This window comes from Emys orbicularis, chromosome 1, assembly GCF_028017835.1.
Source record: "Emys orbicularis isolate rEmyOrb1 chromosome 1, rEmyOrb1.hap1, whole genome shotgun sequence".
Taxonomy (NCBI): domain Eukaryota; kingdom Metazoa; phylum Chordata; order Testudines; family Emydidae; genus Emys; species Emys orbicularis.
The window spans coordinates 111,431,915-111,446,457 of record NC_088683.1 but is presented as its reverse complement, the minus strand read 5'-3'; the positions used below and the strand labels follow the sequence as shown (position 1 = coordinate 111,446,457).

The 14,543-nt window shown below is 40.3% G+C and overlaps 1 protein-coding gene across 1 annotated transcript in view; it reads right to left on the bottom strand.

Moving 5' to 3' along the window:
• Positions 1-1,777: 1,777 nt before the first annotated feature.
• SYT10 (synaptotagmin 10) overlaps positions 1,778-14,543 on the bottom strand; it is a 48,162-nt gene continuing 35,396 nt past the window's right edge. Inside the window, exons 4-7 of the mRNA XM_065416149.1 lie at positions 8,244-8,364; positions 6,861-7,032; positions 3,423-3,552; positions 1,778-1,849 (exon numbers count right to left, since the gene is read on the bottom strand). Coding sequence (XP_065272221.1) covers positions 1,778-1,849; positions 3,423-3,552; positions 6,861-7,032; positions 8,244-8,364 — 495 coding nt within the window. The remainder of the gene's footprint in view (positions 1,850-3,422; positions 3,553-6,860; positions 7,033-8,243; positions 8,365-14,543) is intronic.

The following is a 14,543-nucleotide window of genomic DNA, read 5'->3' as shown; positions in this document are numbered from 1 at the left end:
AGTAAAAATCCCCTCCTCTCAATTTTCATTCTCTTATAGACTCATAGACTCATAGACTTTAAGGTCAGAAGGGACCAATATGGTCATCTAGTCTGACCTCCCGCATGATGCAGGCCACAAAAGCTGACCCACCCACTTTCCCTTGAAGTCTTTAAATTAAGTCGCAGAGAATCCTCCAGCCTGCGACCCCTTGACTCCTGTCATGTCAGAATTTGGTAGTTCTCCCATCATTACAGATTTTTTCTGCGTAGACAGGACATACATTTCTAATTTTAAAATGTTTTTGGATTGTTTTTGAACTAAAACCTTTCTGGCTTTCTTTATATGTCAAAAAGAAACAAGCAAACAAAAACAAAAAAAAGGGAACACCCCTAATTAATTTTCCTATTGCAGCTCACCTTTAAAAGCCCAGGGCCCAATCCTGCAGCCTTTTCTCTGTCCGTACTTAGTACAAATTCTCTCACTGAGCTAAACTGTTTTATTAGTTTTATTTAGACTTGGATCAATACTGCAAAGTAACGTGCTAGTATTTATTCAGTTTTTTAACCAACTAGCTTTAACTGATGCTCATTTTGTATTTTCTTTCCTTGGATATTCTTGAGTTTACTAGCAGGAATGTTCTACAAAGTAGTAAAATTTAAGTTTTTACCTCACTATATTGACAGAAGGCAAATTTCAAATTCATAATCACAAGTATTTTCACTGGAAGCCTGATTCTAAGAAAAACACTCATCCAGTCATATTGAATTCATAGGAACAGAACCAGGGCTGGCTCTAGGCACCAGCAAAACAAGCTGGTGCTTGGGGCGGCACATTTTTAGGGGCGGCATGGCTGGCGCCAGAATGCCGCCCCTAAAAATGTGCCCCGGCCGCCCTAGCTCACCTCCGCTGCCTCTCGCGCACCGCTACTCGCCCTCCGTCCCAGACTTGAGAGCCTGGGAGGGAGGGGGAGAAGCGGCGCCCGCACCGCGGCCACTCGGAGTCTCCCCCTCCCTCCCAGGCTCTCAAAAATCCTAGAGCCGGCCCTGAACAGAACAGAACCAATCCCATGCGAACAAGGCATCCAGTCAAAATAGCTTGGATATCAAAGACTGCATAGTTGGCTCCATAATGTCAGTAGGATTGTTGTAAGGGTTCAACTGCATGCATTCATTTGCAGGATATGGTCCATAGGACCTGAACTAAAACCAAATGAATTCAATAGGATCCTTTCCATTGACTTCAGTGGGCTCTGGTGCAGGCCTACAGTGAGCAAAGTAACATTCAAGACAATCATAGAGAAACTGGACATTATGTTGTTAGAATTATCTTTTTCTAGTACATCAAAAGCTGTAAAGGTTTTCTTTAATGGTCATATACGATTTAGTGCAAAATTTATAATTTAGAGGCAAGTTACAAAGTAAGTGCTGTATATGACAATTTTGCTACCTTAAAAGGAATAGCATCATAAGCTCCATTTGTTTTCAAGTGCTAGTATATATGCATTTTTTCCCTCTGATTTCCTTCTATCTGCAAAGAAATAGGTTGTATCAAAACAATACTTTATGACAGAGAGAAAAATGAATATCTTTGCACAAGGAAGGAGTATTTTGGCTCAAGTGAAATTCATTCTTAAGAAATTATTATAAACTGTAATATAAGACTTAGAACAGGAAGAAAATCTATTTTAATACAAAAATATGGATACAGTTCATCTGAGGAAGCCAAACCTTCTGTTAATGTAGGTGTGATGGACATGGAGCTTGGACACTGGATGTGATGAATCCATTCTTGTGCCCTAGGGTGTAGGTGGTGGTTTTGGTGATGAACAAGACCCCTGGCTATCAAAACTGGTTGCCTGGCCAGGTAACTGAAAGAAAAGTTTTAGTTTTACAATCATAATCTGATCTCTCCACTCATCATGGTTATTTCTGAGGATGAGAGAGTCACAAGGACCCTCTCCAAAAGGAGGAGCTGAATTGTACCCCCAAATGAAAAGGACATTTTTAGAAAATGAAAACTTAATCTGAAGTAATGTTTATGCCTCAGGACACACCCTCCTGGAGAATTAACCATGGTAAGAAAACTTTTTTTGGGGGGGACCCCATAAGGACTCTCCCTGAATCATTCCATTTGGGTGTGGTTTGCTTCACCATCTACTGAGCTGCAGTTCTGTTTCCAAACCGTGCATATATGCTGGAGAATCCAGGAGGAGGCCAGGAACCTCTGTGCAGTGCCCTCTGAACTGTTCTGGCTCCAGCTTCCTCTCTCTCACACACTCCCTGAGAATGTAGCTCCAGTAGACACTCCCCAGCTGCCACAGCCCTGGACGCTTCTTTAAGGGTGGTTCCCCACAGTAGAGGGAGCCATGAAATAGTCAGTGCTGCCTCAGGTTGCATCAGCTCTCAACTGGTTTATCTGCAAGGCTTGATTGAAGAGAAGGGGTGAACAACATTTATCCCCATGACCCCAATCCTGGCCTGCTGCCTAATGAACCCAGCCTGCACCCTCCCAGCCCTAAAGCCATGACTCCAATGGGTGTTATGCATCCGGCAGGATTTGGTCCTAAGACACTGAAGGGGATCTTCTCAAAGTTCACAGTTACACACAGAATTTTCCCTGAATTAGGATTAGAGGGTTCAAATAAATGACTGTTTTAGCATCTCTGTATGCGGCTACTGGTGTGTAGCCTCAACTCAGCCTACTTAATGGAGAAATCTAAACTCAATATTTTAGTTACACAACTCTCTTTAATGCTAATCATTTCAGATAAGAAAATGATTGGCCTTGAAATATTTACATTTACCACTCCCAAGTAATTTTAAGCAATCCTTGGTAATCTCAAAATAAACAATAGGTAACCGCTAAAAAGATTTGAAAGAACTTTATATCAAAACCTTGAGAGCAGAGCAAGGCAACTTCTGAAGTGACACTTTCAGATCAAAAGTAAACCCCTAAATCAGAACCTCACTGATTAAAATAACAGCAAAAATCAATAAAAGCATTCTTTAGACATGAACTGAGTCATAGATTTCTTTTGACTGTCCGCTATTTAGAGAAAATTCAGTCCACAAACATAAGAAACTTCAGGTCCTATTGAAGTGGAGTGCAGGAAGGCTGAGGAAGTGAAATCCATCTCTGAAGCCCAGGGCCAATTTCTGACCCCTGGCCTGCCCCAAAGTGGATCTCCATACCAGCCTTTGCAGGGCAGTGCAAAGTGCTTTTCTGCAGTATGTAAGGTATGCGCAGGCATCCCTGCTTGGCCATTCAACCCTCTCTCCCCCACCACACACAACTCTTAGGCAAGGTTTAAGTGGTGTGGAGGATCTTCCACAAGGTCCCCACCTTAGTGATGTCATGATTCTCAGAGGCTCTTGGAAATGAGTTATTAAAAGCAGAGAGATGTAGCAACAAGTTGGCTATAGAGATACTCTACTTCTTACCTCTACCAATGGATGCCAATGAGTAATAGGTTTACGGGGGTAAACCAGCATTTCATTCCAGTGATCTCTTCCAAGTCCTTCAGCATCAAGTCCTGTCCTACACACCCCGATCACTTCATTGTGTCCTACTCTGAGGATTACAGAAGGGCAGAGAAAGCTTTTTTTAATGCAGATAGATTTATTAACATCTTTGAACCATAATGCAGTTGGATTGGTTTAGCGCAAAATGTTGAAGATGCCCAAAGTGTGCACATTATTGTTATTAATCATATATATATTACAGGACGACTTAAAAATCCCAGTCAGGTTTGGGGCATCATTTTGTTAAGAGCTATAAAATCACTGACGAAGAAATTGGCCCTGCCCTGAAAAGCTTACAATTAGAGTCCGGCAAATCTGTGGATATCCACTTTATATCTGCAGATATCTGCATCCGTGGATGCGGATGCGGATATCCATGGACCATGTTCGCAGATTGGATGCAGATACAAACTTGGTATCTGTGCAGGGTTCTACTTACAATCCAAAAGAACAGGCAAAGAGTTGGAGACAGGGATAACATACAAATGATTGACCATGGTTTTGAGTATGCGGTGTTGTGGCTGTAGGTCCCAGTATATTAGAGACAAGGTGGGTGAGGTAATATCTTTTATTGGATCAACTTCTGTTGGTGAGAGAGACAAGCTTTTGAGCTTACACAGAGCTCTGCTTCAGGTCTGGGAAACTTACTTATTGTCACAGCTAAATACAAGGTGGAACAGATTGTTTAGCACCAGTAGTTAACACAAATTTCAAGGGACCATTCAAGGTGAAGTAGCCCATTAACACCCCTCCAATCACTGGGATAAAGGAAGGCGGGGTGGAAGGGGAAGCAAAGCAATTGGGGATGTTGTTAGTGGGTTATAGATTGTTGTAATAAACCATAAATCCTATGTCTCTGTTCAGTCCATGATTTTTAGTGATAGCAGAGTTATGAATTTAAGCTCCCAGACTCATCTTTTGAAAGTGTTGTGCAGGTTTCCTTTGAGGATGAGGACTGAGACGTTAGATATAGAGAGATCACTTTGTGAAAAGTGTTCACCCACAGGTGATAGAGTGTTTTTGTCTGTTATCATTTTCCTGCATGAGTTCATTCAAGAGTGTAGTGATTGTCAGATTTCACCCACATAATTGTTATTGGGGCATTTAGTGCACTGGATGAGGTACACCACATGTTGTGATAGGCATGTGTAAGACCCCTGGATCTTGAAAGATATGTTGTGGGGGGTGTTGATCATTGTAGCACTGGAAATATGTCTGCAGGTTTTACATCTGTTGTTCTGGCAGGGTCTGGTGCCACTTTGAGTTGGTGTGTCCTGGTCTGCAGGGAGCTTGCTTGATAATGAGCTTGGAGAGGTTGGCAGGTTGTTTGATGGCCAGAAGTGGGGGTTCAGGAAAGATTTCTTTCAGGATGGGATCCCTATGGCATATGAGTTGTAGTTTGATGATACCCTGTATGGGGTCCAGTGAGGTGGTAGGTGACAACTAGGGTTGTGCAGTCAGAGGGTGGGGGTTATTTCTGCATGGAGCAGGTTCCTTCAGAGTATTTGGGTGGCCCATTCCAACTTCTCTGGTGGAGTGTCCTTGTCTGGTGAAGTGTGTTAAGGTGTGTATCCCAAACTTTCTTCTTGGAGTATATTCTGTGGCATCTAAGTACCTGGCTGTAGCTAACAGATTTCTTGGTGTATTTGGGGTGGTTACCGGCTCTACGAAGCTGAGTGTGGTGATCCATGGATTTCTTGCATATAGTTGTCAGTAGGTTTTGAGTGTCACCGGTTAGTTAGTTACATGTTTTGCTGTTGTGTTTTAAATTGTGGGGAGAGGGATGATGAGTGGGAATTGGAGGAATCAGGGTTCATGCAGGACCCAAGAGTAGCTGGTGATCTTAAGGTATATTTTTCATCTTTAGTCTGTTATAATAATTAGAACCTCAGGTACAGAAACATAAAAGATAGATCTATGCTTCTTGTCAAGGCATTCAGGGGTGTAACCATGACAGGCAAAAATCTTAACACCAGCTAAATGCTTAATAGCTCTTACTCCGACATTGATCTATTGTGTGACCTTGACCAAGTCAGTTCCTCACTCTCTTTCTTATTTCTTCCCTCTGTAAACAGGCGATGATACTTATCTTCCCCTTGACAAAGACTTTGAGATCGGCAAATGAAGAGTGCTATAGAAGGACTGATGGTGTATAACTCACTGCACCATGCTCTCCCTAAGCCCTTCACAGCCACTGTCTTAAGGTGAGGTAGGAACTAAAGGATGGGGAAAATTCACCACAGGTTTTATATCATTGACTCAGTTTTTACTGCTGATTCTCCCACCCCCAACCCCCTATAATTCTGAATGTCTCTGGAGCTCATGAGTAATAGTAGGTGTGAGTGAAGTAGGCTCTGCTCAAGCACTGTTCTGTCAATCCATCTCTAATGTAACTTGCAACCCCCAGGCTATTTTAGCCATAGAGATGGAGTTGTTCCCTTTGTGCTAGGAAACTGTCTGGGAAAGGATGGGAGGAGATGGCTCTCTGCCCATATCAGAACTTAAGTGGGCGATGCGGTTGTGGGGTATTTCCCTCCTCTGTATGGAGACAGGAAGTAGGCAGGTCCAGGGTAATTGACCTGAAGTAATGAATTCCCTGGTTGAATTATCAGCAAGAATTTAACCAGTGTCTATAGAGCTAATAAAAAGAACAGGAGTACTTGTAAAAAGCAACAGAGGGTCCTGTGGCACCTTTAAGACTAACAGAAGTATTGGGAGCATAAGCTTTCGTGGGTAAGAACCTCACTTCTTCAGATGCAAGAAGAGGAGTACTTGTGGCACCTTAGAGACTAACAAATTTATTTGAGCATAAGCTTTCATGGGCTACAGCCCACTTCTTCAGATGCACACGAAAGCTTATGCCCAAATAAATTTGTTAGTCTCTAAGGTGCCACAAGTACTCCTGTTCTTTTTGCAGATACAGACTAACACGGCTGCTACTCTGAAACCTATAGAGCTAACTTTTTTCCTACTGCTTGAGCTAAAGGAATAACTCCATTTGCTGGAAATTTTACAGTCTTACAAACCCCTTACACGGTGTAGCCACAGGGTCGGGGGGGAGGGGGAGAGATGGGGACGGGATGGACAAAGACTCACACTGTTAATGTGGGTTACATTTATAAGACAATTTTCAGTCATGTTTAATTTTCTTTCTACCATCATTAATGACACTGATAAATGGAAGTAAATGCTGAAAGCCATGGTAGCTTTGAATCCTCCAGAAGAGGATTCAAAAGTGTTATTTTAGTGACACTGAATTTACTTAAAACACCAGGCAGTTAAAATAATAAATCAATTGCAATAGTGAGGTAACCACTTGCTGAAGATTAATATTTTCAGGGAACAAATTGCACTTACCGATCGTAGTCCATCACAGCAATGGAGAGGCTGACCTGGTCCACATTCTCTGGAGGGATATCGAAGATGATAGCCTCATTATAAACTGGGTTAAGTGTGTTTTTCTTTGTAGTTGTTTTCCGCTTTTTCAGCCTTCGACCCTCACACATTAATGAGACTTTGACATACGGATCTGAGTAACAAGAAGTCATTTTCACACACTGGTCTCAATGCAGTTGAAATGTAAAGCAAAAGAGCAGCAAATTCTTAGCTGGCTAACATTCATGAAAACCTAAGTTGTATAGGTATTAGTGACATAAGACAACCAGAGCTGTCTCTTCTGCAATTTCAATTTCCTGTCTACTCAAAAGAATGGTGCAAGCAAACAGAATAGATACACCCACCCCCACATCACACACAGCCAGTAGCTCTAATTTAGACCTCTCCACCTTAACCAGTTCTCTTGAAGTTTTCATGTAATAAACATATTCGTTACAAAATAAAAGGAGGAGATTTTCAAAAGTGCAAAGGGCAGTTAGGTACCTAATTCCAATTGAAAGTCAATGGGAGTTGTGTGCCTTTGAAAATCTCTCCCCGCATTTTTAATGTTTAATTTTCTTTTAATTATCTTCTGCTATTATTTTAAGAGGATAGAGTAATCCCCATTGTCCTACCCCTCCAGAAAACAAAGCAAAACTTAATTAAAAAACAAACAAACAAGCCCCAAAACTTTGTAGGTGAATATCAAAGTACAATTTAATGTCAACTAAATCAAAACTTTCCACTGGATATAGAGATTTTTAATGCTCCACTAAAGGAGTGTCTTTTGAAGAGCAGTTCCATTCTGTAAAGTGTCTTTGGTACAACAAGACTGTGGATTTACATGTTTGTCTCGCAGTGCTTTCTGTATCAAGTTTAAGTTTACAACTTTAAAAACAAAACAAAACAAAACAAAACAACCAACAGTCCTGCAAACTCAGCCTGAACTCTAACAGCTAACCAGTGTTTTATCTCACTCAGCATCAAAATAATCAATGTTGGGGTGGCCAAATTATGCCCTCTCTTACACCTGCATAATCCCATTGTCGTCAGTGAATGCCCTCAATGGCTATTGCTTTCAATGGCTTTGCACAGAATTGTTTGGAACTTTGTAAACAATTTGGTTGATCGTGCAAAAGATGAAACAGAATCCTCATTTCACTCTTTCTGACCCATGTTGTCTCTGCACAGCTAATAAAAAGAAAAAGCAGGAAAAAAACCAGCCCATATTTTTTCACAAAACTGAGCAGATATGACTCAGCATATTCAAAATACACATATTTGTTGAGTAAGAAGTTGTCGTTTTAATATAGCCACTTTTCAGACCAGAACTCCACGCTGTTAAATGAAAAGAAGCATACCTACCTGAAGCGCCAGTTACATCCATGGCTTTGAGATTTCTACATTTGATTACTGTTAACGTCATTCGCCCGGCAGTAGGTAAATAGCAAAGGGAAAACATGATTTCACCCAAATCTATGCTTTCCTGAAAAGGAAAAATATGGTTAGAATGCTGTACATTATGCAAATAGTTCAAACAATCCAAAACTGTAGAAACATTCAAAAAATGAGATTATAAATAAACTTTTCAAAAAAAAAAATTGAAGTATAAAAAAATCATTAGAAATGGAAGAATATTTTGATGACCGGCTTTTGAGTTGCAGATTGAGGACTTTAGTTCAGGAACAACCTCAGAACTCTCATGTTCCAGGCTGGTGGGACCAGAGCCTTGTTGCATTCAGAGTGAGGGACAAGGAATGCTGAATGTAGGATCCTTGCATGCCATGGCTCCTTAGAAGTCATGGAGAGATACTAATGTCAGCTCTGGAAGGGACTCCATGTTCTACCCTCCCAGCCAGGCAGTAAGGTGGTGAGGTATCAGCCTAATGTATATTCACATAAATTTAAGCCCATTCCACAAATGTATGAAAAATTTGTGTGGATGTGAAAAATTTGCCTCATTTTGTGAGCATTTAGAGAGGTCATTATACTTGTAAAAGTCATCAACATGAAGCTCTTTACCATTTCCTTCTTCTGTGTTCTATTGGTCAGATAGAAGGAAGGAAAGAGCAAAGTAGCATTCCCTACACTACCTCATTCCTTCCTGGGTGCAACATAACCTTTAGGAAGGTGATATACCAAACTGGGAATGTCCAAATAAAATTTCTTCCTCTGGAACTTACTCATCATATTACATAGAGATATTATTTACATACAGGAGAGAGACACTGGCTAGAGATGGAACAAGGAAATATCGTGGCCCTGTTGTATAAATATGAAGCTTGAAAATTGAAGGATAAAAAAAGTGATATGAATTATGGACCCTTTCTCCCACCCATGTGTACAGTAATTTCCTTACAAACTAAATATATTTGACAGCAGATATGGTAGATAGTGTTCAGGTATCTTTCTTCAGTGAAATCAACAAACAAACAAACACTTTTTAAACCTTAAAAACACAAAAATAAAGTTGTATAGTAAGAACTAAAGGCTCAATCCAATACTAACTGAAGACAACAGAGGTCTTTCCATTGACTTCAAAGAGTTTTGGCTCAAGCATCAATACCTGTAGTTATATATGTATTGAGAAATTAATACATTTGCAGTTGGCTGATAAGTATATCTTGTTACTAGGCCATTTATGGTAAAACAGTTATGGTATGTGGAGGAGAATGGAAATATTTTACCATAATATGCCAGATTAATAATGCCTGTGTAGAAGGTGATACAGTATGTTGCTGATAATTATGGGCCAGATTGGGACTCTTCATTCACATTGGTGACAGTTACTCTCATGAGTAGTTTAATTGACCTCAATGGGATTTAAGTGCATGACTAAATTTAAATATATGCTTAAGTACAGTCTTTTGCAAAGGTAACCACATGCTTCATTGCTTTTCTGAATCAGGGCCTCTAGCTGTAGCTATAAATTTGAGAATGTAGGTTTCAGGATAGCTTTAAATTCTTTCTTGTACCATTAATAAATACAAAGAACTGATTGCCCATGCTGTAAAGTCATGTGTGCAAAAAAGCCAAAAATAGCAGATAACTTAAAATTTGGATGGTACCTGCCGGTGAGTCCCAGTGATAATTCAACCTGGTGACTCAGACTTTCTGAGCACCATAGACATAGTGACAATCTTGGAAGCTTATTTAGATTGAATTTTGTGCAGGTCAGCTTATATCCCATTCACATGTAAAATAGTTTTCTTGGGGTTTTGTTTTGAAAATTAATAGGTTGATAGGCATGTGCCTATGCAATTTTCATTGCTTGACAAAGTTTCCAAATATTTCAAAATTCCTTTTGCTCACATTCAGTCCACATCAGATGGAATTGGCCACTTCACCTCTTCTCGTACCTCTTATTTTGTGACTCACTACTTTCAATTTTATAAATTACAATGCATTAAAAACACTTCTGGAAAATATGAATAAAACATAAACAAATGAAAAGTGACATTTTCCCACCCATTCACAAAAGGGGTGAAAAGCCTTAAATTACATTTAACAGTTTTGTCATATCTGCACTTTTATTCTAATACAGCCCTTTCAGTTATTAGTACTAATTTACGTACATGGGGCCAGATTATGACCCATGTATCTGTATGCAGAAGGTACTATATTTGCATGAATCCCACCCCATTACACATGGAAAGAGGGTGTAGCTATCTTCGTATCACCATCCTCTCCATGCCCCCTCCCCCCCCAACAAATACCCTACGGATGCTTCTTAACATAGTCTAAGGTCCATGCTGGGGGAGGGGATAGAGATTGACTGGCCGTGGTAAGGGAGTGATCTGGCCAGAGGAAAGACAAGGGGGACACACATCATCCTTCCATCTAGTCCTGTGGTTATTAAGAGAAAGAGATAACATAGCCCAGCTGGTATTATCATTCCTAAATAGCCTTTAGAACCCATGACCACCTGACTGACCTGAGGGCTACCACAGCCAAGTGGATGCCTTGGGAGAGTCTCTCTTTGGCTTTATCATGCATGTTAAGGTTTACAGCTATGATTTGCAATCTTAAATAGGAGATTTTATTTTAAATTAGATTTCCAAACACTTCTAATGGAAACAAATGGAACCACAATTCCCAGAATACTCACGTAACCCAAAGTGTCAGAACGTTTGTATCATTATTTTTTTGTTAATGGTTATTTGTTTACTAAGCATGAGCATGGTGCTTGGCACCATATCCAAAGCACAAATCAGACAGATTGTTCCTGAAGTGCTTGTACAATTACAGCTGGGCAAAAATTAATGAAAGAAATTGCAAATGTTTTTTCAAAACTTTTAATGAAAAGCTGTAAGCAAAATTTCAAATTTACTAAAGTATTTGACCACTCCATAAGCTAGTTTTAAAAACAGCAACATATTTTGGGGGGAAATTTTCAAAAAATAAAAATCACAACATATTTTTTGGACTTTTCAAAATTGAGAATTCTTCCCCCTGCAGTTCTACTTACAATCTAAAACCCAGACAAATATGGGGCAGGAAGATCCAGAGGATGATGGTAACTTAGATCTTTTAAAAACATTTCTTACAAATATTATAATTCAAATGAGAGTGACATGTTATGACTTCATGATGTCTAATCTTTGTTTCAGTAGGCAATTGCTAGAATTATTCATGCATTAAAAAGCTGGCATTGAAAGTGTGTGGAGATGTAAGTGATATTGTAATGCAAGGGTGAGGCTGATATAGCATTATAGCACAAATTATGTTATATTTGGGGTGGACACATTGTGCCCAATTCTTCCCTCAGAAAGCCAGATATGGAGGTAATTTGTTATACTTGAATGGAAAAGTTCTCATTGTACAGACTTGTAAATTCTTAGGATAGTTACTATGTCTTCCTCTCTGCATTCTGCAGTGCTTAATAAATAGTAAATAAATAATAATTCATGGCTCTGGATCATCCCTTTTTATCCATTTAAATATTCCATATACAATGTAGATGGAAAATGACATTGAAAAATTACTATCCAAACACCAAGCATTTAACAATATGTTGGACATTGAAGAGAGTATGCAGGTTACCTTGAATGTAAAGGAAAACATTATCCCTAAATTTCCAAAAGTATTTTCTGTTCCACATACTATTAAATATATCACAGAAGGAAAACTGAGGCATCTGGAAAGCACGGATATTGCAGGAAAAGTAGGGTATTTGGAATGACCTACACCAGTTGTACTAGTCTTATTCCATTGCAGTACATTTATATGGTAACTCTCTAAAGTGACCATCAGCTAGGAATAGATTGCAGCTTCTTTCAGCTATAGTACAGTAAATCCCTGTTCACCCAAGCCTCCATTAGCCAGCTTTCCATATTAACTGAACAACCAGCGCACACACTGAACAGTTGTTGATGAAGCAACTCCGTGATCGTGCAATGAAGAAGAGACCCTTTCATCTAAAACAACGCAAACTGTTAGTTTTTTCCAACATGAGTGCTGCTGTACCTATCACTGGGCTATATACAGTATTGTATTTTAATTGGATACTTTATGCATATTATGTATTGTTACTGTTGATGGTTGTGACCATTGGTATTGCTGTTGTTGCAACTTAAAATGATCATTTCTGCATTTTTAAAAACTGGTACTGGTTACTAGAAGTAACAGTTCATGTATACCGAAAATAAAGAAGGGGGCTATGTTTTAATGCTTTTCCAGGAGGGGTCAGCTAGTTTAAAAGCAACGCTGCGTCTTTAAAATAATGGATAGAAAGCTCTTAGCCCATTCTCTTGATTATGCAAATTTTGGATGATCCGATCGGACTCCAGTCCCAGTTAGGTCAGATGAACGGGGTTCTGCTGTATTATAACTGCTCAGGTGATTTCACCCATTACACTGACATCTGTGCTCTGATGGCTGCACTGCCAGCCTATCGTAGAGCCAGTGTGCTTCAGATTCTTACTATTACTACACCAGGCCCAAATGCTGGGCTCAATGTCTGGGGCAGCAGAGGGGGGGGAATATTTCCATCCAGGATGCAGAGTGGCTGAAGAGCAGCTCCACAGAGGTTACTACGGCCCAATGAGCCCTTTTATGGGGTTTCCCGATCTCCACAGGCTGAAGACTGTGTTTATGCCTAGAAGCAAGGCTCTATACCCTTGCATTGTCTATATGTATATCCTCCAGAGCAACTGAACTGCATCCATGGAGCAGGAGGCAGGTGTTCCCCTTAATGACTAAACAACAGATAGTAGAATCAGTCAACCGGAGGGAAACTTATTGCCCTATGGCTTGTGACAACAAATGAGTTCTGAATAGACACCATTCCAAAGTATCTAATCTCATCTATGCCATTTATAATGTGTCCATCACTGTAGAATCAAGGTACCAGAATTGAAATGAAGGGTTTCACTGAGATAATCCATAGATTCCATCTCAAGGTCCTCTGTCACTGGGGACTGATACCATAGTGGTGTCTCGAGAGATCCGGTATGCACAGATTGCCACCAATGACTCAGAATTCTCTTGCTCTCTGGGTTCAGTATAAACCATTTTGATATCCTTTGGAGCAAGTCTCCTGACTTTCTATTTTTAATTTAATTGTGGTGGCACCATATGTGCTGGGCTGATATCTTTGTGAGAGGTATATTTTCGGTAAGTGTGGAATGGAGGTTACTAGTATTTTTGTTCTGGTCTTCTTTTATAGATCTGTTACGGCATGTGGCCCTGTTTCATATTTGTATTAATTATGTATATTTTGCTAAGGTATCCAGAAGCATATGGGAACAAAAAAATTAAAATGTATTATTATAATATATATGCTGGGCAGGAATTCATACAGGTGAAATCCATCCTTGTGCAGAGGCGCACCACAAAGCCTATGCACCTCCTATTTTGAGGGCTTGAATAGTGCATATGTAAATGACACTAGCAAAGTTTGAGTTTTTGTCCCCCTCTAGAAGCTGATACACTAAAGCTCTCAGCTACTAGACAGGGTTCTTTAGCTCAAGCAGTGGAGGTTCATACTTTTAGTGCTGAAAGTCCCATATTCAAACCCAGCTAATGGACCAAGCAAGGATGTAAACACCCACACCCACACCCCCTTGAGATGTGAGTCTATATAGCTACGTCTACACTTGCAACTGTACACAGTTACATGTGCATTGTTATGCCAAAACCCCCTTATTGTCCACATCTGAAGCCCTAAAGCATGTCCCTGAAAGAGAGTAAAGGGCAAGAAAGCTAGTACACCTGAGGTGTGTGGGTAAGTGCATGCCTCTGCTGGGGCATAGCCTCGTACTCTTTCTACAGTGTAGTGGAGATGTAGGTTAAGGGTGCGTACGAGGTCACAAGTATCAATAGTTTTCCAGGGCCATCTCTGCATTGAACCTTTTGCTGCCTCACCCTTAGGCAAAGGTCCCTGACCACCCTTGGCCAGCAGTAGTAGTGACACACACACAGTGCTATGTCCCTTCACAGTGGAGAGGTAACAAGCTTGAGGTGTTAATCTGAAAATTCAGGGGGGGGGGAAATGCACTTGCAGCACGACTCTGCATTTCCCTGTCCTTTTCCAATGCTGGTCGCTGGACATGGGCCTGAACTTTCTGGTGATGCAGGGAAGGTTAGGGGGTGGGTGGATGTTCTTTGTGGTTCTTTGTTCCTCTTCCATGGAACTCGGTCAGCTAGCTTAAAATACAGTGAACT